Source organism: Globicephala melas, chromosome 15, assembly GCF_963455315.2.
Source record: "Globicephala melas chromosome 15, mGloMel1.2, whole genome shotgun sequence".
NCBI lineage: Eukaryota > Metazoa > Chordata > Mammalia > Artiodactyla > Delphinidae > Globicephala > Globicephala melas.
In genome coordinates, this window is record NC_083328.1 from 3,630,366 (window position 1) to 3,654,399 (window position 24,034).

Sequence of the window (24,034 nt, forward strand, 5' to 3'; positions counted from 1 at the left end):
GTATCTTCCCGCACCAGGGCTCGAACCTGTGTCCCCTGCGTTGGCAGGCAGATTCTTAACCACTGTGCCACCAGGGAAGCCCTGTGATTAGTACTTTTAAAGTACCTGTTTAGATGACTTTGTTTACACCAGAGACATTAAGGCATTCTCCTGTGCTTTCTTCTAGCAGATTTATTGTTTTACCTTTCAACATTTAGGTCTACAATCCATCTCAAATGAATGCTTGAGTACCGTATGTGGTAGGAGGGTCTGCATATTTTATGGAAAAGACCATTCTTTCCTCAATGATTTTTTCTTTTTTTTTTTCTTTTTTTTTGGATTAAAAAAATTCTTTTTCAGTCCAAGGTTTTTTTGTTGTTTTGTTTTTTGTTTTAAATTGAAGTATAGTTGATCTACTTTCCTCAGTGATTTTCAATGCATTCTTGACTCCATGGCTAGAATTAACAAACTTGATCACACCATTCTGTATTTTCAATGGTGGCATATTGCTCTTGGTACAAAGACCAGTCTCTTCCCTAACGTACCTTTTTTTTTTAAGATTTTTTTGGGGGGGGAGGGTTGACCATTTTTAAAGTCTTTATTGAATTTGTTACAATACTGCTTCTCTTGGTTTTTTTTTTGTTGTTGTTTTTTTTTTTTTTGGTTTTTTGGTCAGGAGGCACGTGGGATCTTAGCTCTCCCGCCAGGGATGGAACCAGCACCCCCTGCACTGGAAGGTGAAGCCTTAGTCATTGGACCACCAGGGAAGTCCCTTACCTTAACACCCAGACTAATCCGGACACCTCCTGTTTCTCAAGCCAAATCTTGTGTCATGTGTACCATCCCACTCCAAGCTCAGACACACACCATAGAGTTCTTTGTCCAGGTCACACTGTCATCCGTGGACTTTTGCCATACAGAACGCTTCCATTCCTGAGGTCGGTTACCTGCTACTCAAACGTCAGGCCTCATCTCCTCCAGGAAGCCTTCCCGGCTGCACAGTCCCTGTCCCTTAAGTCTAGGTTAAGCGACCTCATTACGTGCTTTCATTGCACCCCGGCTTTGTAATTGTGTTTACCTCTCCCACTGTAACTTCGCTGAAGAAAAGGAGGAGGCCTGTTTAGCTCACATGGAAGGCACTCTCTAAATATTACTGAATGAATGAATACGTGTAAAACAGAATCCTCCCCAGGGACCCAAAACGCGTGGGCCTTGGAGAAACAACGGGGGTTCCATTCTCAGATCTAACACTTAGCAAATAAGTTAATATTTCTGAGCCTCAGTTCTCAAATTCATAAAATGAGAATGCAACATTCCCTACAAAGCATTGCTATAAGCACCAAATAAGAACGCACGTATCTGGCACAATGACTAGCACGCGGCAGGCCCTTTTAATATTAATAAAAAGATGGGGGCGGGGGACACGGAACGCCTACTCTTTACAACGCGCATGCGCGGCCCGTGACCCGCCCGCAAGGCCAGCCCATCGCCCCCCCGCGCGTCCCCACGCGCGCGCGTGTTCGACCGGAACCTGGGGCCAGGCCGGAGGTGAAGGGGCGGACCTCCGCAGTACGCCTGCGCCGTGGGAGGCCGTGCGCCGAGGAGGCGGGGCCGCGCAGGCGCGCCTGGCGGCCCGGCTCTGGAGCATAAACAAGAGCGGGGTCGGGATGAGGCGGCTGTTGATGTCCGCGCGGCGAGTGGCGGCGAGCGGGGCTCGGCGCCGACCCTGAGCTCACCCCGACCTGCCCTTCCGCGCGCGAGCTCCGGGCCGGGCCCACCCGCCGCGCGCCCACCATGAACCTGGCGAGTCAGAGTGGCGAGGCTGGCGCCAGCCAGCTACTCTTCGCCAACTTCAACCAAGACGTCACGTAAGGACGGGCGTGGGCCGGGGTCGGAGCCGGGGGCCGCGGGGCGGGGGCCGGAGCCTGGGGGCCTGGGGCCGGGGAGGGCAGAGGCATCCTCGGGGCGGGCCCGGCGCGTGCTGGGAGGGAGGGGCGCCCTCTCTGGGGACCCTCCAGGCTCTGCCCTGGAGCTGCGATCTCTGAGCCGGGAAAGCGATGGAGGTAGGGGACGTATTTTACCCAGCACGGGAAGGCTTTGTCTTTTCGGACCTCACTTCTCACAAAGTCGGGGTAGAACTTTGTGGCCTGACTTGTCTCGGCCGCCTCTGGAGCGGTGGGGGTGGGTTTCTCCCTTATAACCCGCCTCCCTCTTGTACCTCAGCTCTCTTGCTCCAGTTTTTCCCCTCTTCAGCCCCTTCTCCTCATCTCTTCATCATCTTAGGGTCCCTTTGATTTCCTTTTCTTCCCGTCTCGCTGTTCTTTTTGACAGGTAACTTTGATGTCCTCCTCGAGCAAGAAACAAACTTAGCAGTAAACGTGGTCTCTGACCTGGGGAGAAACTGAGCCAAGGGGGATGTGACAGAGAACCCCTCCCCCCCCCAGAGGTCTTGGTGCTTCGGGGCATGGGCCATCCTTACAGGGGAAGCGAGGCCCGTGATGCCAGCCCTTGTTTGTCCCAGCCCATATGGGTTTGAAGCCGATTCTTCGGAGGCTGTCTCCAGTGACGTGTGAGGATAGTTACTAGATGAAGTTTTTGGAGAAGGAAGGATAAGTTGTAGGACTGGAAGGGAGGAAAGCCATCTTGGGAAGTGAGTAAGAGGAAGTGATGTAAGAGGGGAGGAGGAGTGGGTCATTGGCTTCGTACCAAAGTAGTCGGTTGAGTTGTTCCTGGCTGAATGGAATCAGCAAAGTAGAACATGACATCTTTTAAAAAACTAAAAGTCAGTTGTAGAACGGCAAGCCCCCAAGTCAGTGGCGTGCAGTGGGCGCTCGGTAGCACCTTCCAAAGTTGGGGAAGTAGCGCAGACAGCCCCACAGTGGGCCTCTGTTGGGACTTGGAAGGGAGCAGATCACCTCCTCCAACTACAGGGAGAGGAAACCGAAGTTGAGGAAGGTTCAGAGCAGAGCCTGGATCTTACCCTCATTTGACAGTGGAGTGGGGGCAGCTTTCCTGAATTGTCTTCCAGTGTCCTTTCCAATCTACCATGCTGTTGTTTCTACCTACAGAGTAGGATCTGGAGGACAGTGAATGTAGAAAGCAGCCCATAGCAATCTTTAAAGGTGAAAACTGCCGAATACTAGTGTTCTGTATGACCAAAAGCCAATCCAACAAAAACAGTTTGGACCACCTGTTGCAGGAGGTTGTAACTGAGATGGACTATGTTATACCAATCCAAGTGGGGAAGAGGACATTTCAAACCAACTGTGATTCCGTTTTTAAGGCCTTAGTATTTTGAGACCAGTAAGAATGGTAGCTTTATGGATTTTTATGTCTTGTATAAATTAGAGAATTTCCAAAACATTTTCTACCATTCTTTAAGTTTTTCATTGCTCATCATTTATATTGAAAGGAAATCAAATATGAGAAAACATTCTCTTTTGTTCTTATTTTAAATGGCATTCAAATACCACTTTCCCTATATAAGAGAAGAATGTCACTCTGGCCTGAAATAAGGTCTTTTTGGACTTGGAAATCGTGCTTTCGCACTCTTCCGTGAGTCCTGAAGTTATTAGTTTAAGACAAGATTTTTTTTTTGCGGTACGCGGGCCTCTCACTGTTGTGGCCTCTCCCGTTGCGGAGCACAGGCTCCGGACGCGCAGGCCCAGTGGACATGGCTCATGGGCCCAGCCGCTCCGCGGCATGTGGGATCCTCCCGGACCGGGGCACGAACCCGTGTCCCCTGCATCGGCAGGCGGACTCTCAACCACTGCACCACCAGGGAAGCCCCTTAAGACAAGATTTGTGTGTCATAATTTTGATTTGCTAAAGAGACCTTGATACAGTGTGAGCATAAATTGTAAGGAATAGTAAGTTAGGATTATACTAAAAGTTTATTGATGAAAGTGACTAATTTGTTTTAAATCTATACCTGAAAGAAATACAGAAGTTCTGGGGAGAGGCTTGACAGTTCACTCCTTTCCCTCCCTTGTCCATCTCCAGCATTTACTTTGATAGAGGAACACAGTTTTTCACAAAGCAAAGGATATTAGATTCACATTCACGGTATTCAGTGAGGAAACCTGGAAGCCGTTTCACTTAATAGAATATGTATTCTACGTTATACAGTAATGCTTGAACAACAGTGTTCCTTTCATAACAAACTATATCTGTCCTTTCTGTTTTTCCTGGTAATATGGTTTCAAATACTGTAATATTTTTTTCTGTGATTCTTATTCTAAAAGTGTGAACGTTTTATTTGGGGTTTTTTTGTTTTGTTTTTACCATTTGTTTTTGTTTGTTTAACTAGAATTGGGAAAAAGGCATCAAGAAAAGCTGGTCCCCATCGTCGTCTTCTTCTTGGCTGGTTAGTTCCAATCCTGGTTTCTGAAAGTAACACTTTGGAAGGCTTATCTTGAGGAATTTTTGGTGCTTTGATATCGAAGTTAAGAAACTAATAGAAGTGCAGGGTATCACTTGGCTCTTCAACGGAAATATCAGGGGCTAAGTACTTGCAGGGGACCCCACGCAGCTTGTGGAAGTCATTGATTGGGCAACGTCTACATCATTTAGAAACTACATTTCTAAAAGAAATAGAATAAGGACAGGGACTTGACTTCCGAAGTCTTCTGTTTGTAGCATTGATGTTGTTAGTGTCTAAAAGTTATGGGCATAGAGGTAGTAAGGCATTGGTCTGAATTGATTGCTTTCTTGAACCAGGTTTCTTCTAAGGTTACAGCAACTGTCCTGGAAGGTCACTTCTCTCCTTTTCCCTCATCAGTAAATCGAGGGACTTGGAAGTAAGGATTCTTCCACCTTAAAGTTCTAGGTGGTTCTGCCTGCCGTGTGGAGGATGTGTTTTGAGGAAGCAGGGCAGTCACTGGGGAGGGTATTGTCCAGCGGCCGTGGCCAGTAGAAAGGAGACTGGTGAGCCATCAGGATTTCGTGTGACCCGTGGGACGTGCATGCTGCACTTAAGGGAGAAGTTAAGGTGACTCCCAAGTCTCCAGCCTAGATTCTAGACGAGCAGTGACAGCACATTATGGGAGAAAGATCAGAGGGGGATTCAGTTTAGGGAGAAAAATGAACTCCGCTTTGGATATTACTGAGTTTGAAAGGCCTTAGGGATGTCCAGGTGGAGGTCTGGGATGGCCACGAGCTTGCTGAGTAGGGCCCCGGGGCCGGCCAGGTCTCAGCAGCAGTTCAGGTGGCTTCCTTTTTATGGGTGTCACTGTTTCCACTTCACCCTGTCCTCGAGTATGGCTCTCTGACGAAGATGATGAAAAGGGAAAACATTAATGGGCTGATCATGCGTAAGTGGGTAAAAAAAAGGGAATTAAGAAAATGATTTTTTTTCTTTTAAAATGTTTTTAACATTTATAAAATGTTTTCTTAAAAATTTTTTTTTGTTTTTTAATGGAAATCACTGTCTTTTAAATACTGAGCAGTCAAGTTTAAATTCAGTGACAGAGACTTGCAGTTAAAGATGGTGGGTTAAACACAAGCATTTATTTTGGCCCTCCTTCTCAGAACCCTAATAAAATGTCACAGTCAGTGAAATATCAAAAAGGTACTTTAAAAAGCTTAAACCCATAGAACGAGGAGACACTAGCAACAAAATTTTGGAAGCCAGCAAGTGGTAAAGGGAAGTGGATCCTCCATTGCTAGTGGGGAAAGCAGAGAACCAACCTACTGGAAACCACGGAATCCCCCAAAGGCTCAGGATGGGCGGTCTCAGGAGCTCTGCAGTGGAGCGGAGTTGCGTGTGGCGAAGATCGAGAAGGCTGGCCCAGAGTGTGTTGCAGAAGCAGTCACTGTTCCTGCCTGGTGAAGGACTTGGGCCTTGTCTCCAGAGGGTACAGCAGGGTCTCTGGGTTTTGACACCACGCACAGTTGAAGGCAGGGGTATGGTAGTGAAGTGGGGGATTAAGTAAATATATGCTCTTTTTTGTTATTGCTGGGTTTTCCCTTTGTCAATAAAAGATCTCTTACCTTAAAAAACAAAAAAAACAAACCTTACCATTGTAAACACTTAGTGGGGAGTGAGATTATTTATTAGGGGAATCTCATGCTTATATGTTACTGTACTTCTCCCATTAATGTATCATATGGTCAGGCAAATCATGAGATGTTATTAAAAGCAGAATCTCCGAAGAGGGGTGTGTGAACCTGACCATTGATATTCGAGATGTAAATATCAAACCTATTTGTATTTCATATCATCCTTTAAAAATGTCTGCCTTGGCTTCCCTGGTGGCGCAGTGGTTGAGAGTCCGCCTGCCCGATGCAGCGGACACGGGTTCGTGCCCCGGTCCGGGAAGATCCCACATGCCGCGGAGCGGCTGGGCCCATGAGCCGTGGCCGCTGAGCCTGCGCGTCCGGAGCCTGTGCTCCGCGATGGGAGAGGCCACAACAGTGAGAGGCCTGCGTACCGCAAGAAAAAAAAAATGTCTGCCTTTATTGATAAAGTATATGCTCACTCTGTACCACATGTACATATCAAAAAGTACTTGGTGTATTTTTGCTTACATTTCCTACTGACTGGGGTGTGCAGGTAGGAAGCCATGCGATTAAAACTCTAGCAAAGGTATTTAATATCCAAAATCAGTTTCTGAATATCTGGAAGAACATCAGAGAGCTAATATTTGATCAGTTTTAACAAATTCTGCCCATTTGGAGCACAGCCAAAATCCTGAGTGTATCAAAATCCAGGTCCTCATTAATTAATTCAAGCTCATTAATTTTACCTGTAGAAAAAGCCCTCTCTAAGCTTATTTTATATATGAAACTAATGAGCTTGGTGACTTGGTTTCCAAGTCAACAAATTTGAAAGAGGGAGGGGCTGTTAATGCTAGTAGGATGCTTGGGGAGCAGTGACAACTGTCAGCGAAACAAAAGGTAGAGGGCATTTTATTACCCAGCCCAACAGACTGCTGCTCGATGCAGGCACGCAAGACCCTCAGCTCCTTGTTAGGGCCTGAGAGGGTCACTTTGTCATGATAGTAAAGTTGTTTCATGATGTGAGTCCAGTCAAATGGTGAGGACTTGCCGTCCCATACAGAAAACTGTATGAGGACGACTTTTATTTAAATCAGAAATGGTGGGATATAAGGTTTTGGTGCTTAAAATAGCAGCCCTTAGTTATCTGGAAAACATTTTCCTGAACATCAGTTTTCCAGAAGTTATGAATTATTGAGATTTTGTTTTATTTTTAGCTTTCTTGGATATTCTTGTGTTTTTGTTGGCCCCTTATTGCTTTTCAAAAAATGTACAGGTAACAATGCCTAGTTACCTCATTGATGTGATTAATTCAATACAGTGAAGCATTTTTGTAGAGAAAAGTTATATAAACTGGTAGGAGTTCCATTTCTGTTTATACTTCAGGATGAACCAGTTGCAATTTCAGTGTTTAGTGGTGCTTACAGCAGCTCTGTTCTTGGAATGTATTTCCTCTGCCTAAGTGTGAAAGAGGTTGGAAAGCTCGAGTTTCTGATAGGTGAAATGGTCGTTAAACGAGCCCTGATTTCTATCTCGGCATACACACACTCGTCATACGAGACGTCAGTCTTCATTATTTCTAGGCTTCTGGTTTACCTGCTGTTTCCACTTGTTCTCCCAGACATTAAATACCAGAATGATCCCAGGATCTGATCCTTCACATCCCACCACTTCTTGCTTTGTTCTCTATCCTCTCTGTTTCTGAAAGCCCTGCTTGTCCTTTTACTCCCCCTCTCGGTCAGTTACGTTCTGGACAGTGGTAATCTTCTATGAGGAAACACTTCATTTAGCGGCACAGCTCTCCTGCACTAGGGATCTGGAGAGCTCAGGGTTCCCTCCAAGCCTCTTAGCAAAAGCAGCAGTGTTGGGTGATGAATATGGAATCTTACACACAGGCCAACTGTGTCACGTAGTCTTGCCATTCCAGGCTCTGAGTTAGCTCTTTCCATCCTACTGCAGAGCCATAGCCTAACGTAAGTGACTGAGCTGCATTTGTTATGGCCTTAACTGCAGTGCAGAAAGACACCATCATCCACCAAAGTTGTAAATATCTTTGTTTAATATTTACAATGTTATCCTAACTTGGACTCTCCCATACACCAGGCATGTATATCAGATCACCTGAGAAACCGCACTGTGTTTTGAGGGGATCATTAATTTAGGGCTGATTACTTTTATTTGTATGTCAAACTTATCTTTAAAGTTTTATAGATTTTCAATAAGAACGTTGTCTATCTTTATTTTACTGACATTCCCCTTTTCCTGGCTGTGAGGTGTGGCGTCTTCCACGCCGCTCTCTTTTCTGCTCTGCCGCCACTCGCCTGGTACAAACTACATGACCTTATTTGTGCTGATTATGGGTAGATGCTGGTGACTGTTTGGTAACGTGGAGCTAGTTTGTGCGTTATCTGCCTACACGTATCAGCTCTTATTTCTGAATTTGGCTTTTTTGCAGGTCTCTAGCTGTTGGTAGTAAATCCGGTTATAAATTTTTCTCCCTTTCTTCTGTGGATAAACTGGAACAGATCTATGAATGCAGTAAGTGTTTGCTTTATTTTTCCCCCTTCTTAAAATAGACAAGTTATACTTGAATTAGGTTGCATTCTTAAATTCACACATTATGGTTAAAATCCAAATACCCCTTGACCAATAATCTTCTTTCACCTTAGTGTTACTGAGAGGTGATGGCTATGACTGAACAATTATGTGTCCTCCCAGATCTTTTTCTGTGCATTTGCATACTTATAAATGTACATGTAGAAATACTTTATGGGTTGCCATTTCCAATACATGATACCATACTAAATGCATTATTCTATAATTTCTCCCCTTTTTAAATGCCATTTAAACCACTTAGATTTCTGTCATAGAGGGCTTCCAGAATTTGAAAAGTTTACATCCCCCTAGGAGTGATTTATTTTCTCCATTTGGCATTTTATGGTGTTTGAGTGGCTGTGTGTCAGATACCTGTGGGGTTGCAGGAGGGCCATGAGCTTCGATACCTTGCTAAGTCACCTAGTGTGACTTTACATAGATCGCTTCATGGACCTCAGTTTCTTTGTTTTTCGTGTGTGTGTGTGTGTGTGTGTGTGTGTGTATGTGAGAGAGAGAGAGAGAGAGTACTTGCTGAATAAATAGTAAGTAGTAGGTACAGACCCTCCCCCAGTGAGAATAGGATGGAAAGCTTTGACTCTCTGCACATACATCTTTTTTTTTCATTGCTGTAGTTGTAAGAAGCAGTACAGATCCCTGCACCCTTCTCCTAGTTTCCCCCAGTGGTAACGTTTCGCAGAAGTGCAGTACAGTATCACAGCCGGGAAGGCTACATGGATATAGTCCAGCCTGTGTGTGTGAAGTTCTGTACAGTCCGAACACCCATCTAGCTTCCTGTGTCCACCACAATGAAGACACTGGGCCGTCTGACACCGCAGGGTCCTTCCTGTTGCCCTTGTACCCACACCTGCCTCCCCTCCCCCACTGCCACCCCACTGTCCCTAATCCCTGGCAGCCACTGATCTGCTCTCTGGTACCAGAATATTGTCTTTTCGCAAATGTTACATAAATGGAAGTATGTAACCTTTTGAGATTGGCTGTTTTCGCTCAGCATCTTTCCCTGGAAGTTCACCCAAGTTGCCGGGTGTCAGTAGCGCCGTCTTTTCTGTTGCTAAAGCTGGTTCCACGTGCGGACGCAGCCCAGCTGTTTGACCCTCACCCGGCAAAGTACATCTGGGCTGATTCTAGATTTGGGCTGTTAAAAATATAGCTGCTGTGTATGGGGTTTTGGGTGGATGTAACTTTCCACTTCTGGGATTAATGTCTAAGTGTGATTGCTGGGTTGTATGTGTGGTGTTTTGTCTTCGTCTTTTTTTTTTTTTTTTTTTTTTTTGCAGTACGCAGGCCTCTCACTGTTGTGGCCTCTCGCGTTGCGGAGCACAGGCTCTGGACGCGCAGGCTCAGCAGCCATGGCTTACGGGCCCAGCCGCTCCGCGGCATGTGGGATCTTCCCGGACCGGGGCACGAACCCATGTCCCCTGCATCGGCAGGTGGACTCTTAACCACTGCACCACCAGGGAAGCCCTGTCTTTGTCTTTTTTAAGTGCTGAACTGTTTTACAGGGTGGCTGTACCATTTTACATCCCCACCAGTAATGTGTGAGTGAGCCAGTTCCTCAGAATCCTTGCCAGCATTTGGTGTTACCAGTGTTTTTTCCTTTAGCCGTTCTCATGGCTGCGTGCAGCGCTAGCTCGCGGTTTTACTTTGTAATTCCCTAATGGCTAATGATGTTGAACAGTTTTTCATGTGCTTGTTTGCCATTCTCTTCAGTGAAATGTCTGTTCATGTTTTGGCCCACTTTTTAATTGGATTACTTGGAGTTTTTTAATGTTGAGTTTTGAAAGTTCTTTATATGTTCTAGATACTAGTCCTTTGTCGTATGCGTGGTTTGTAAGTATTTTCTCTGTACATAATGGTAGCCCTGAAGCCTGCCCGTGGCGTGATCTAATTAAGAATTCTTGTTACGGAGGATTGAGGAGGTCAGTATTATTGTAATTAGTCACGCTGGGTTATGGATTCAAGGAGAGATTTAATATTTATCATTTTAATTATCTACGTGAGCATGCAGTTTGGGGGAATTGAGTTTTCTCCTTATTAATGGTGCCAGCATCTCCTTCCTGAATGTTCCACTCTTATCAACTTTGCTTTCACTGTGGTTTGGTGTTCCATTTTGGAATTCTCCTTTGCCTGTTAATATCTCTTAAGAAGGGGAAGTTTCAGCGAGTTGATATGAAGAGACATCTCATATTCATTTCTGGTTCCACTCACTCCGTAAACGTTCGTTGAGGACCTGCTATGTGCCAGCCCTGTTCTGGCTGTGGAGACACAATGGTGACAAAGTTTCTGCTCTCATGACACTTATGTTTCAATGGAGGCAGACAAAGAACAAGGAAATACATTTGTGTCGGATGTTAGGCTGGGGACACAGTGTGGAGCGAACACACATGTAAATACCGCCCCCCACCCTTCCTGCATTAACATAAGGTGAGGACCCAGGAGAAACGTCCTTTCTTTGTGCCCAGTACTTGCAGTTGCAGAGTTCTTGTGGCCCACTGGGGCTCAGAGGCTCGCCAGACTCCCTCCAGGCCTTGGCCTCCCCTCTCCAAGTCCGCCCTCTGGTGTCCCTCACCTCCATCAGCAGATGGTGTCTGACATTCCCCAACAAGCCCCCTGTTTGTTGGTGCCCCTGAAGGCCAGCACCCGGGCCCTTTACGGGGAGATGGCTGGAAGCAGGATTCTTACAGTAAGTGTCCCTAACTCACGGCTCCTGCCTTAGGTTTTACTCCTTTTTTGTCCTCAAACTTGCCTCCTGGTGCTTACTAAATCTTCTGAAAAAGCCTTTCTCCTAGTGTGTAGCTGGAAGGCGTGATCGGGGTGATAAAGTCTCTCTGAACTGGAGTGCTTGTGCTCGCTTATCTCAGGAGGCGCTTCTGGAATCCCCAGATTGGCAGCCTTCTCTTGATCACTGGTAGGATTGTTTCCTGTAGGGAATTCCTTCAAAGGGTTGCCTGATCCCTGGAAACAGGATTCCATCGGGCTTTTATGAATGACTGAAACATTTATTAAATCTACATGCCCATGAGCGCCTGAATCGTGCTGTTAAATTGTTGCTGTCGCGATTAGGGTCGACTGGTTTGACAACCACAGAATGGAGACCCAGTGCTTAGATGGGGTATCAGAATACCAAAACCTTGTCTTGACACCTTCTCAGTTTGAATCAGTTCAGTGACTAATTTGTTTCCTTGAAGTTTATCAAGTGGGTTTTGGTGCCTCATTTTTCAGAAGTTTTTTTTTTTTTTTTTTTTTTTTTTTGTGGTACGCAGGCCTCTCGCTGCTGTGGCCTCTCCCGTTGCGGAGCACAGGCTCCGGACGCGCAGGCCCAGCAGCCATGGCTCACGGGCCCAGCCGCTCCGCGGCATGTGGGATCCTCCCAGACCGGGGCACGAACCCGTGTCCCCTGCATCGGCAGGCGGACTCTCAACCACTGCGCCACCAGGGAAGCCCTTCAGAAGTTTTTGATGGGACACAATGTGATGCCTTGATAGCATCATGAAAGAGTGGGTGTTTACTGACCAGCATGTTGAGGTGGTATATAGATTTCTTTGTTGTTCTTAGTGAGCTTCAGCCCTTAAAATAGGTGGGAATGGACAGAGAGCTCTTTCAGGGTGAGCACGTGACACTGAAGCTGCGAAATTCTCTTGCCCCTAGAACATCGTTAAGCAGATAGAAGAACGTCTCTTAGAAAACAGGCTAGCTGCTGAGTTAAGATCACCTTCCGGTATTTTCGTACATGGAGATTCTGGCAGAGTAGAACTTAACGCCTCCACGCTCAGCCCGGCTCAGTGGGCTCGCCCCCTCGTGCCTCCTGACTGTCCCTTGTAACGTCAGGTCTTCGCTGCCGGTACAGAAAGAATGAGCCAGAGCTGGTCTTGGGAGAAGCAAGATGGACAGCTATTTGTTCTGTTTCGTTTACTTAAACAAAAAACCTTTGCCCAGCAGCACTGGAAGGTTTTTGTTTTCCAACTCTCTGTATTATAGTTTCAAACTTAAGGGAAGTAGCAGGAGCTCCCATGTGTGCTTCGCCCCGTGTGTGCCCTGCATTCTCTTTCCCTCTCTGTGTGTCCTTTTAAGTTTATTTGAAGGTATGTAAAGTGCAAATATGTGGTCTCTCTTCCCTGAAACAAAATCCTACCCTGTTAGGCAATATAAATAAAGGTTGTAGTTTTATTACTTGTAAAATATCACAGAAGTTCAGAAGGAAAAGTTGGCCTTTCAGATTCTACATCGTGTGTCGTCTTTGCATTTTATGCTTCTGAGCTAGGAAATCATACCTCACAAAGCATTAGTTCTGAAACTCAGCATAAGCAGGCTGGCCGACTAGGTTCTGATTCGGCAGACCTTGCACTGGCTGGAACATTCACCTCAGTGAGATTTACACTAAAGGATCTTCCAGGGGAGAAATCCAGTAGCCTCTCTTCTTGAGCCTGTTGTAATGAAAGATCGGGTGGACTGTACACGTGCGTCTCTTCGGAGCCCCAGGCATCCACCGACACGCCTGGTTGCGGAGTGTGCTGTGTTAGTTCATGGCTTTGTCCCTCCCCTCTTCCCACCACGGGAAGTTTTATCATCGCCGGCTCTGAACAGCACCAGCAGAAGCAAAACAACATTCTTTTTTTTTTATTTTTGGCTGTGTTGGGTCTTCGTTGCTGCGTGCGGGCTTTCTCTAGTTGCAGCGAGCGGGGGCTGCTCTTCGCAGTGGTGCATGGGCTTCTCATTGCGGTGACCTCTCTTGTTGCACAACACGGGCTCTAGGCGTGCGGGCTTCAGTAGTTGTGGCACACAGGCTCGGTAGTTGTGGCTCGTGGGCTCTAGAGCGCAGGCTATAGTTGTGGTGCACGGGCTTAGTTGCATGTGGGATCTTCCCGGACTGGGGCTGGAACCCGTGTGCCCTGCATTGGCAGGCGGATTCTTAACCACTGCGCCACCAGGGAAGTCCCAACAACATTCTTTCCTAAATGAAGTAGTTTCTTAAATTTTGGATAGGCACTCTCTAGGAAGAAAGTGTGGCAGAAACTGTGGCCAAGGCCACATCGAAGGGCCGTGGAAGCAAAGGCCTTAGACACTGGAGGCCACTGGGGTTTGCGCTCAGGCTTTCTTCGTGGTCGCCCTGCGTGCCGACCGCCCTGCGTCTTTTCATTTGGGCACCCTGCTCCTCAGTTATCAGCCTGATTGCTGTGCGCTGGTATTTCATGGGAGGGCTGAGCTGTGCGTGCCTCAGTTCAGTGCAAACTGACCGCTCTGGGTCTGTGGGTTCTGTGGGTGCTTGTTTGTAAAAGTTCTCTGGGGAGCGAGGTGTAACGTAACAACGTTAAAGAGCCGGAGACGATGCAGCAGAAGAATAACAAACCGGAACCACTGGCAACGTGTCAAAGTAGGTTGCTTTATGAAGGTGTATTCCTGAAAAGACCTAAGCACGTTGCTTCCTAGGGCTTAAAGGGTCTCTGAGGTGAATCCCGTTGGTTGTTTTTTACTTAAGTAATGACAAAACTGCGGTGACTCCGGGGTGACCGGCAGTTCACCTGCCTTCTGCAGGCAGCCTCCGCCGTTTTCTGGTTCCTGCCTCCTTTGGACATCTGATGGAAGGTGCAGGTATTTCCCAGAGAAAACCCAATGTTTAGTGTATGATTCTGGCAGTTTGAGAGAACCCTGGAAGCCTGTGTGTGCCCCCGGGTCCAGGGCCGCGTGGTCGTGGAGGGGATCCCGGTGAAGGGCCCTCTATCACTCACGAGCTCATAGGAGCACAGCTTGATGTTTCAGGGCCCTGCTGCCCTGTCCTTCATACAGCAGATCTCAATGTAGTGGCCAGAATTCAAGTTTATTCAGTTGTCTGCCTGAGTGGGTTATTTTTTTTTAATAGCTTTTTTGAGATGTAATTTGGACGCCGTAAAAATCAGCTGTTTAAAGTGTACAATTCAGTGGGTTCCAGTATATTTACTGAGTTGTGCAGCCTACCTTAAGCTAATTTTAAAACATTTGAGAGCCCCTCAGTCCATTAGCAGGGCGACTGCATCCCACCCCCACCCACTCAGCCCTTGGCCACCACTAACCTCCTTTCTCCCACTGTCCATTCGCTGCTCTGGACGTTTCAGATAAATGGAGTCACAGGTGACCGGCTTCCTTCACCTGGAGTGTTCTCAGGGTTCACCCGTGTTGGAGCATGGATGGGCACTTCCTTTCTTTTTGTTGCTCATTGGTATTACAGGGTGTGGACATTCCATGTGTTGTCAGTGGACACTTGGGTTGTTTCCCCTTTTTGGCTGTCGTAAATAGTGCTTCTGTGCACGTTTGTGTGATCGTGTGGACGTGTGTTTTCATTTCTCTTTGAGTAGATAGATACTGTAGGAGTGGAATTGCTGGTAGTCATTTGCGGTTCTTTTCTTGATTTGCTTTTTTCCCCCTTTGCCTGCCCTTCTGTTGGATTATTTGTCTCTTACAGACTTAAAGCACATTAGCCAGTGGCTGTGGGTTGCTCATATTTCTTCCGGGTTGTTTGCTCTCTAACCTTGCTCGTGGTCTCCTTGCCATTCTGACGTCTTGACTTCCTGTGTATTCAGATGCATCCGTCTCTGCTCGTAAGGGTTCTGCGTACTAGGAAGGCTCCTCCTGTTCCGGGGGTGCATGAATAGTCTCTCACGTCATCTTCTGGTTCTTTGGGTTTGTGTTTTACGTTAAATACTCGTCTACTTGCAATTGATTTTGATGTAAGAAATTTTCCACTTCACTCATGAGCTGGAAAAGACATTTTTCCTATGTCTTGATCTATTTAGAGGGGTTACTGAAGTATTTAGGGGTGAAATGTCAAGATGATGAGCCTCTCTTTGAAACTTCAGCAAAGAAAAAGACAGCTGAAGCTGAATGGTAGAAAGATAACATTTGTGAAATCCAGGTGATGCAGGTCTGTGGAGATTCATTATAATGTTCTCTTCTATGAATGTTTGCAGCTAAAAACAGCTTTGCTGCCTCCGCACCACACTTCCCCTGTTGTTAAAATTCTAAAAGGAGTCTCTTCTGCTTGTTTTCATTAAAGTTTAAAAAAAGAAATTTCAAACTTATAGTTGGATGGCAACACCCTAAACCCATTTTCTTTACTTTCTCTACACCTGGTTTAACCAAATGAACGATACATCCCTTTTCTTTTTCCACCATTTTATTAATGGACATTTTCAAACACCCAGAAAAGTTGAAAGTATTTTACAGCCAGTACCCATGTACCCAGCATTTAGTCTGCTGTCAGCACTTTACCATACTTACCCATCTCTCCGTCCATCCGTCCATCTATCCATCCATCCTATTTTTTGTGTCTGCGTTTCTGAGTACCTTGCAGACATCAGTACACACTCCCTGAAATACCATACCATGAATATTAGTTACGAGCGTTGTTTTCATTTTTTCCTTTTGAGGTAATATTTACATGCAGTGGAATGCACAGATCTTAAGTCAACATTCTGTGTTCTGACAAATGCACAGATGTCTGTGTAACCTGAACTATCAGGGTTCACCATCACTCCAGAAAGTTCCCTCATACCGCTTCCCCCATCGCTCGCAGCTCCCTTCCACCTGCCAAGAGGCAAGGAGTTAGTTTGGCCTGTTCTGCATCATATAAATGCAGCATATGCCCTCTTAGTAAGGTTTCTTTTGCTCAGAGGCATGTTTTTGAGGTTTGTCCATATTGTTGCATCTCCGTTGTCCAATATATGGATATACTGCTGACTGTATATTCATTCTCCTATTGAGGGGAGTCTGGGCTTTTTCCAGTTTTTAGCTATTATTTATTACGAATAAAGCTGCTGTGAACATTCTTGTAGAAATCTTTTTGTGGACACATGTTTTCATTTGTCTTAGGTAAATAGGAGTGGAACCTGTGTTACGTTTTACAGGAAGCTCTCAGGTCCTCCTAGTGGCTGTCCGTTGTGCGCTGCCACCAGTGCTTGTGACAGTCTGGTGGCTCTGCATTCTCACCAGCATTTGGCGGTATCGGGCTTTTTCATCTTGGGCGTTCTGATGTGTGTCTAATAATATCTCCTTGTGGTTTTAGTTTAAATTCCCCGATGGCTAATGATGTTGGACACATTGATGTCTTTGTTGGCCCTCTGTGTATCTTTTGTGAAATATCTGTTCAGATCTTTCGTCCCTTTTAAAATTTGATTGTTTTGCCTTTTTATTGTCAAGTTGTCAGAGTTCTTTAGATATTCTGGATACCAGACCTCTGTCACATACGTTTTGTAAATATTTTTTCCCAGTCTGTGGCTTGACTTGTCTTTTGAGCAAATATTTTGAATTTTGATGAAGTCTGATTTATTTTTTTCATTTATGATTTTTGCCTTTTCTGTCCTTTCCAAGAAACCTTTGCCTACTGTCAAATCATGAAGATCTTTTCCTATGTTTTCTTTGAAAGCTTTATAGTTTCAGCTTTTATGTTTAGCTCAGTGGTTCCTTCTCAGACTAATTCTGGTGTGTGGTATGAGCTATGAGTCACCTTAAGCTTCTCCCTAGGAATTCCTGCTCCACCATTTGTCGGAAAGATTTTTCTTCCATCACTGAATTGCTTTGGTGCCTAAAAACAGTCCTACAAGTGTGTGTCTGTTCCTGCTCTTTATTCTCTTTTGTTGGTCTGTTTATTAGCCTTTATGTCGGAAACATACTGTCTTGTTTCCTGTCACTTTGTTTGTATACTGAGGTTTAAAGTCACATGATGTGTGAGCCCTTCAACTTTGTTCTTTTCCAAGACAGCCTCGGGTATTCTAGATCCTTTGCCTTTCTGACTTTAAAATCAGCTTGTCAGTGGCTACAAAAGAAGTCTGCTGGGCTTGTGATTGGGGTTGCATTGGACCCAGATGTCAGCTGGGTGAGAATTGGTATCTTAACATATAATGTTGAGTACTCCAGTCTGTGAACGTGGTATAGCTCTCCATTTATGAAGATCTTCTTTAATTTCTCTTAGCAATACTCTGTGGGTTTGGGTATGGAGGTCTTACATCTTTTGTTAAATTTCGTCCTCACGTTTTGGTTTTTGAGAGTGTTGTAAATGGAATTTCTTCGTTTTCCTTCCCAGTTGTTGGCTAAGAGTGTATAAAAATATGGTTGATTCTTGTATTCTAACCTTGTGTCCTGTGACTTTGCTAAATTCATTCATTACTTTTAATAGGTGCTTAGCAGAGTCCATGAGCTTGCAGAGTAGTAGTTTGCTGTCTTCCTTTCTGGTCCTTGTGCCTTTGATGTCTTCTTCTTGCCTGTGGCCTTCTGTCAGCTTCCAGTCCAGAGTGAGGAGGGGGGCTGCCCTGCCCTGTTTACGGTCTTAAAAGGAAAAGAGTTCAGTATTAAGTCCACGATGAAGTGTGGTGCTAGCTGTGACATTTTTCACAGAAGTCCTTTATGATGGAAGAAGTTTCCTCTGATCCTTAGGTTTCTGAGTTTTTACTGTGAACAGGCAGTGAGTTTTCTCGTGCTGCTTCTGCATCTCTTGCATTGATACGATTTTCCTCTGCTTGAATTTTAATTGATTACCGCGGCCTCAGCGGGAGACTGGCAGTGCCTGCTGATGATCCGACCTTTTTCTAATAACTGTTTGCTTTTACCCTGGGAGGTGATTGTTCATGCTGTCCTCCCTCATTAAACCTCCCACCTCTGTGCCCCTCAGAGCTGATAGCTGCTCGCATGCCTCAAGGAGAAACGGCTGCTTTCAGCGTGGAACTCCCTGGTACTTCCTCCCTCAGAGGACCACCCCCCTCACCCCGATCTGTGCCATCTTATCATCTCCCTCCTTTCAAATGGGGAAGAGGGGGGTACCTGTCTGTTGAAACCAGTCCCGCTGGGTCTCACACCTTCCGGTTTCTCAGACGTCATCCTGTCTCTACTGCATTGTCTGTCTCTCCATCGGTGCCTCTAGTTGCTCATTTATCTCAAGACGGGCACTTTCTTTGGCCATATGTGTCCCGCACGTGACCATCCATCCCTCCCCCGTCTCTGCATCGCCTCGTTGCACAGCTCCTGCTGTCAGCTGCCAGAGTTCTCTGTCCACTTCCCCGCTCACCTCCCTTTCACATTTTGTTCTGCCTCCCCATCAGAATCTGTCGGGGTCTCCGGATGGCGTCCGTGTTACCACATTCAGTGTGCCAGCCAGCGTCAGACCCGATAGGGGGCAGTGTGCCCAGGCAGACACACTCCTGCCCTTGGAAACTGGGCCTGGGCGGGGGTGGGAGGGTCACCCTGCTGAGCCGGCCTCCGGGTTCCCAGGGATGACAGGACAGCGCTGCGTGAGAAGTGCAGGGTGCGATCCATCAGGGCCGTGTGCCTCCAAACCGTCTTCAGATCTTGAGGAGAGAGTGAGGTGACTCGGAGGTGGGAGCCTGAAGGGTGAGACGCCGGGCAGGATGGGCCTGAGCCTCGTGGGAGCAAGCGTGGCTGTGGAGATGGCCCTCCCTGCCCTTCCCAGCCATGGACCCAGCCCCTTCCTGCCACGGGCCCAGCCCCTCCCAGCCCACGGGCCCTGCCCCTCCCAGCCATGGGCCCAGCCCCTCCCTGCCCACGGGCCCAGCCCCTCCCAGCCCACGGGCCCAGCCCCTCCCAGCCACGGGCCCAGCCCCTCCCAGCCCACGGGCCCTGCCCCTCCCAGCCATGGGCCCAGCCCCTCCCTGCCACGGGCCCTGCACGGGAGAAGGTGAGGAGCCCGAGGGAGGTTATCTTTACTGCACATCATTGCTGTTCTGGGTGGCGGTTGGTCTCTCCCGAGTCGTGTCGGCCTGATGTTGGAACACTGCCTGTGCAGGTGCTGGCCTCGAGTCAGCCGATGAAAACAGGCCGAGGCCGCGTCCCCTGTGCTGGAGGTCACGCGTGATTGTGCCCTTCAGTCCAGGGTCAGATCCTGGAAGGGGTTGGCAGCTCCCCTGAGATGCTGCGGGGCAGACAAGCTTCAGGCTTGCGTGGTTCTTTTTGAAGGGAGGTTAGTTTGTAGCTGCAGGCAAGAGAAGTGATTCTCATTTGTGTGAAAGCAGCTGTGATTAAATTACTGTGAGGAGCTCGGAATCACGCACTTGATCTCATTGCCTATTCTGTCTATGTAATGGCGGTATCTTAATTTTTTTCCACAAATATGAGTTGCGCCACTTTGGATATAACTCTTGGCTGACACCCAGTAGCTGGGCCCTGTGCTGAGCACATAGGGCTGCCAGACCCACATTGAGATGACTGATACCACGCGCTTTCCTAGAACAGTTTGTGTCTTTCTACGGGGACCTGTAGAGCTCACTTGCTCACTGTAGTAGTTTGGTTTTGAAACTAACCTACGTGTGTTTTTAAGTTACACCATTAAGGTCAGCGACAGCTGAGTGGAAGGAAGCCTTCCGAGTAGCCATGCACTTGGTCTGGTGTGCGGACTTGCACAGGAGCGTTCCTGTTCACGGTGGAGCTGCTCTCGAGGCTCCGGCTAGTCCGGCCTCCCAGGTCCCCTGGGCTCTGATCCATCTGGGTGTCTCTGTTCTCTGTGCTCCGCTCAGCTCCAGACAGAGTGTGGCCGCAGATCATTGTTAGGGTGGTGAACAGGTCTGTGCTTAACCCCGGCTCGGCGGTACTTCCCGGAGCTCAGGTCGAGACAGGCTGCGCATGAAAGTCATCTAGATTCTTGGCTCTGAGCTCTTCCTGCATTCCAGAATTCTCTTTGCCCCTCCGTCTGAACTTGCCCCAGGCAATTGCCAATGAAACCAAGGGGAGAGTAAGGAGAGAGTGCGGGTATGGGGGCCTCCCAGGAGATGGGGGTGAAGTAAGAGCCGCGCAGGTCCACCGTGTCTGTTCTTGTCTGTGTGGGCTGCTGTGCACACAGCTCATTACCCACCGTCTTCTGAGCGGGGGTGGGGAGCAGGGAGCGAAGGGGTCGAGGGCTGCCTGCGTGCTGGAGTCTGTAAGTCCCTCCTCACACCAGGGTGGCCGTGAGCCCCGTTTACAGGCAGGAAAGCAAGCTCTCCAGAGACGCAGTCATTCAGGGAACGCTTGGGGGCCCGTCATATGTCAGGTACAGTTGTAAGTGCCGGGGTTACAGCTGTGAGCCCGAAAATGAGGCCTCCGTCTGGGCGGGGCTCACATTCCAGTGAGCCAGGGAGCAGATGAAGGTGGTTCTGGGTGACCCCCCGGGGGGGCAGTGACAGGGTGCCACGTGTGGAATGGGGGGGCCTCTGAGGAGTGGGTCCTCCTTGCGGAGTGCAGGGCGACCTGCCGGCGGCTTGTCCAGGCCTCATAAGCAGCGAGCTTGACCCGCTCTCTTGGCCCCAGAGCTTGCAGTGGGGAGCCCGCCCGTAGACACGTGTTTGCGCACACGAGCGCGTTGTGCCTGTTGACAGGGATACACACAGATGTGGGGTTTTTTCCTCCTTTCAGCTGACACTGAAGATGTGTGCATCGTGGAAAGATTGTTCTCAAGCAGCTTAGTGGCCATCGTCAGCCTCAAAGCCCCCCGGAAGCTGAAGGTTTGCCACTTTAAGAAGGGGACCGAGATCTGCAACTACAGCTACTCCAACACCATCCTGGCTGTGAAGCTGAACAGGCAGGTGGGCCGCGCTCTCACCCCACTCAGCTGCCGGGGCCTCTGGCCTGTGTCTCCGAGTTCTCAGTGGCGCCCCTCGGACACAGCCGACCGTCCCCAGGCGGCATTTCTGGTCCCTCTGGCCATGCTTCTGCTCACCTGACCCCCCACCTGGACTCAACTCTGTTTTCTCGTCTCAGCAATTTTGCTCAGATAGCCCCATTCCTGACGATTCCCTGGCCTCTGCCGTTTGCTTTACTCATCCCTCAAGACATGAACCTTCTTTTGCTTTTTATAAATGTTACTTTTTTAAAAAATCTGTGAGCATCTTTATCTTTTTTTTTTTTTCCCCACCTCTTATGGCTTGCAGGATCTTAGTTCCCCTGACCAGGGACTGAACCCGGGCCCTGGCAGTTGAAAGCACCATGTCCTAACCACTGGACGGCCAGGGAATTCCCGATCCCTTTAACTGTTAATTTAACTTTTAAGATGAAGGATTTATTACTTTTTTGTGTCTCTCCCAAAACCCACAAGAATGTCTGGCCCAGAGTGTAGACCTGGTGGCTGGCTCTTGAGTTTATTCCATGAGATGGTCACATGGCTTTGGCTTACAAAGTACAGCCTTGTCCTTAAGGGCTGTCACCACGTTCTGTCAACAACCAGTTGTTCTGTGCAGGGAATGCTTGTTACGTGGCCTCGGGTGGCCCATGCGTGACTAAAGTGGACACCCCTGACGTGGCTGAAGCTGGGTCTGTTGACAGAAGGTTGGTTAAAATGGTAAATTACAAAGTGAACACGTTGGACTCATCCCCTCGGTGCGTCAGCTCCACATCCATCTTCTTAAAATGGAGCGAGAACTTCGACACCTGCAAAATAGTCTGGGTGGAGAATTTTACACTTTTTTAAAAGCCCTAGTTTTTACTTTCATCCTGCCGTGCCTCATTCAGCATCGGTTTTGGAAACCTTCACCAGACCTGTCCCAGGCTCTAGACCTGGTTTTCGTGAGGGGAGGGCCAAGAGCGCAACAAAAGCAAACCATGTTTTTCTTAGCTGGAGACTAGTTTCTATAAGGTTGAATTAAATCGTACAGTTAGAAGTCCTGGTAGAGCCGGCGGAAGCAGTTGTGGTTACAGACGCCACCCTGGGCGAGCGGGGACTGTGCCATGAGCACCCAGGGCAAGGGTTCCGGAAGGGACACGGCGTCTTGGTGCAGGAGTCCGCTAACTGGAGGTCGGGAGCGAGCGTCGTACCGGCTCTGCCTTACGTTTGGTTTTCCGTGTTTCGTTGTGTCTTTTCCAGAGGCTGATCGTGTGCCTGGAGGAGTCTCTGTATATACACAACATCCGGGACATGAAGGTGCTGCACACCATCCGGGAGACGCCCCCGAACCCCGCAGGTGAGCGCGTGGGGACCAGACAGTCTGCCTTTCTAAGAGCTGTCAGTGAGAGGGATTTTCTTCTCTTTAGGTTCCACAGATTTTAAAAGTATTGATCTTAAAGCAAGCTACCGTCCTTCTGGCTCTGGTCTTGTGACCACATAAATTGTTGGTTCGGTCAGCCTCCAATTTTGAGGTTTCTAACCAGTTCCACCCAAAGGGCTTTAGTCTGTTTTTACAGTCCTGCTGTCACCTACGGTGGCAGTTTGGGGCGTGTGGAACTAAAAACCCAGTGATACGACGACCAAGGTTGCATCAGAGCTCCCCTTGATTTCTGTGTTCTTGCTAAGTGACGAGTTCTGGTGACACTTGGAGGATCTGACCCGCGTTTGTTCCTCGTGTGTTGCTCGCAGGCCTGTGTGCGCTGTCGATCAACAACGACAACTGTTACCTGGCGTATCCAGGCAGCGCGACCATCGGGGAGGTGCAGGTCTTCGACACCATCAACCTGGTGAGGGTCTTTGGTCCTTGGAGAGCTCTTTACAGCACCCCTGCTTCCTAAGAGGAGGGCCAAGGGACCTCTGCCCTCCTCGTTTCCTGGGCATCGTTTCCACTGCCACCCTCTCCGTCGCCGAGCAGGTCCGAGTCATCCTGCCTCCGGACGTGTTCCTGTCCCCGCGGTGCTGCACGCCTAGCGGCACAAGTGCTAGAAGCAGTGGAGAAAACCGTAAAACTCCACGGAGACGTTGCTTTGCTTATTTTTAAAAGGTTTTGAGCAGCATTTCCTTGGACCCCTCACCCCTGGTTAATCAGGGGGATTTGGCGTCTGTGTTAACCGTGCTGGTAGTAACAGCCGGTGGGCAGCGCAGGGCACGGCGGTCATGGTGTCACTTTACCCTTCCTTCCAGAGAGCTGCAAACATGATCCCGGCTCACGACAGCCCTTTAGCCGCACTGGCCTTCGACGCCAGCGGAACCAAGCTCGCCACTGCTTCCGAGAAGGTAAGGCTGCTGCAGCCCTGTGGAAAACTGTGTCACCTCTGTTCACACAGTTAGTTTGCTAACCAGCAAAGCAGTTTTGTACCAGCTAGCTCACATCCAGGCACAGTCCACGGCCCGGAGGGCAGGTGCGGGGAGAGACAAGGCAGGGCTCCACGGCCGCACTCGCCTCGGTGGAGCACGTGTCACGGCTGTACGTGTTCAGCTGTCATTTACTTAGCCATCCTTCTAGGATGGTTTAGTGTTTCCAGTATTTCAGCTGTATTAATATATATTTATAGTAGTATTTTTTTTTTTGCGGTACGCGGGCCTCTCACTGCTGTGGCCTCTCCCGTTGTGGAGCACAGGCTCCGGACGCGCAGGCCCAGCGGCCATGGCTCACGGGCCCAGCCGCTCCGCGGCATGTGGGATCTTCCCAGACCGGGGCACGAACCCGCGTCCCCTGCATTGGCAGGCGGACTCTCAACCACTGCGCCACCAGGGAAGCCCTATAGTAGTAATTTGAACATAGATAGAGTATGTAAGTCTTACGTATAAACTTTTCATGGTCACCTCTAAACA

The 24,034-nt window shown here is 48.2% G+C and overlaps 1 protein-coding gene across 2 annotated transcripts in view; it reads left to right on the forward strand.

The window, feature by feature from the left end:
* The first annotated feature begins 1,589 nt into the window (after positions 1-1,589).
* Positions 1,590-24,034, forward strand: part of WIPI2 (WD repeat domain, phosphoinositide interacting 2) — a 34,642-nt gene continuing 12,197 nt past the window's right edge. Inside the window, exons 1-6 of one of the 2 annotated variants that reach the window (XM_030846628.2) lie at positions 1,590-1,847; positions 8,432-8,514; positions 20,956-21,125; positions 22,400-22,496; positions 22,889-22,986; positions 23,384-23,476. In XM_030846628.2, coding sequence (XP_030702488.1) covers positions 1,774-1,847; positions 8,432-8,514; positions 20,956-21,125; positions 22,400-22,496; positions 22,889-22,986; positions 23,384-23,476 — 615 coding nt within the window. In that variant the 5' untranslated portion in view covers positions 1,590-1,773. Of the gene's footprint in view, positions 1,848-8,431; positions 8,515-20,955; positions 21,126-22,399; positions 22,497-22,888; positions 22,987-23,383; positions 23,477-24,034 lie in introns of those variants that run through there. The other variant, XM_030846630.3, reaches the window with a different exon arrangement.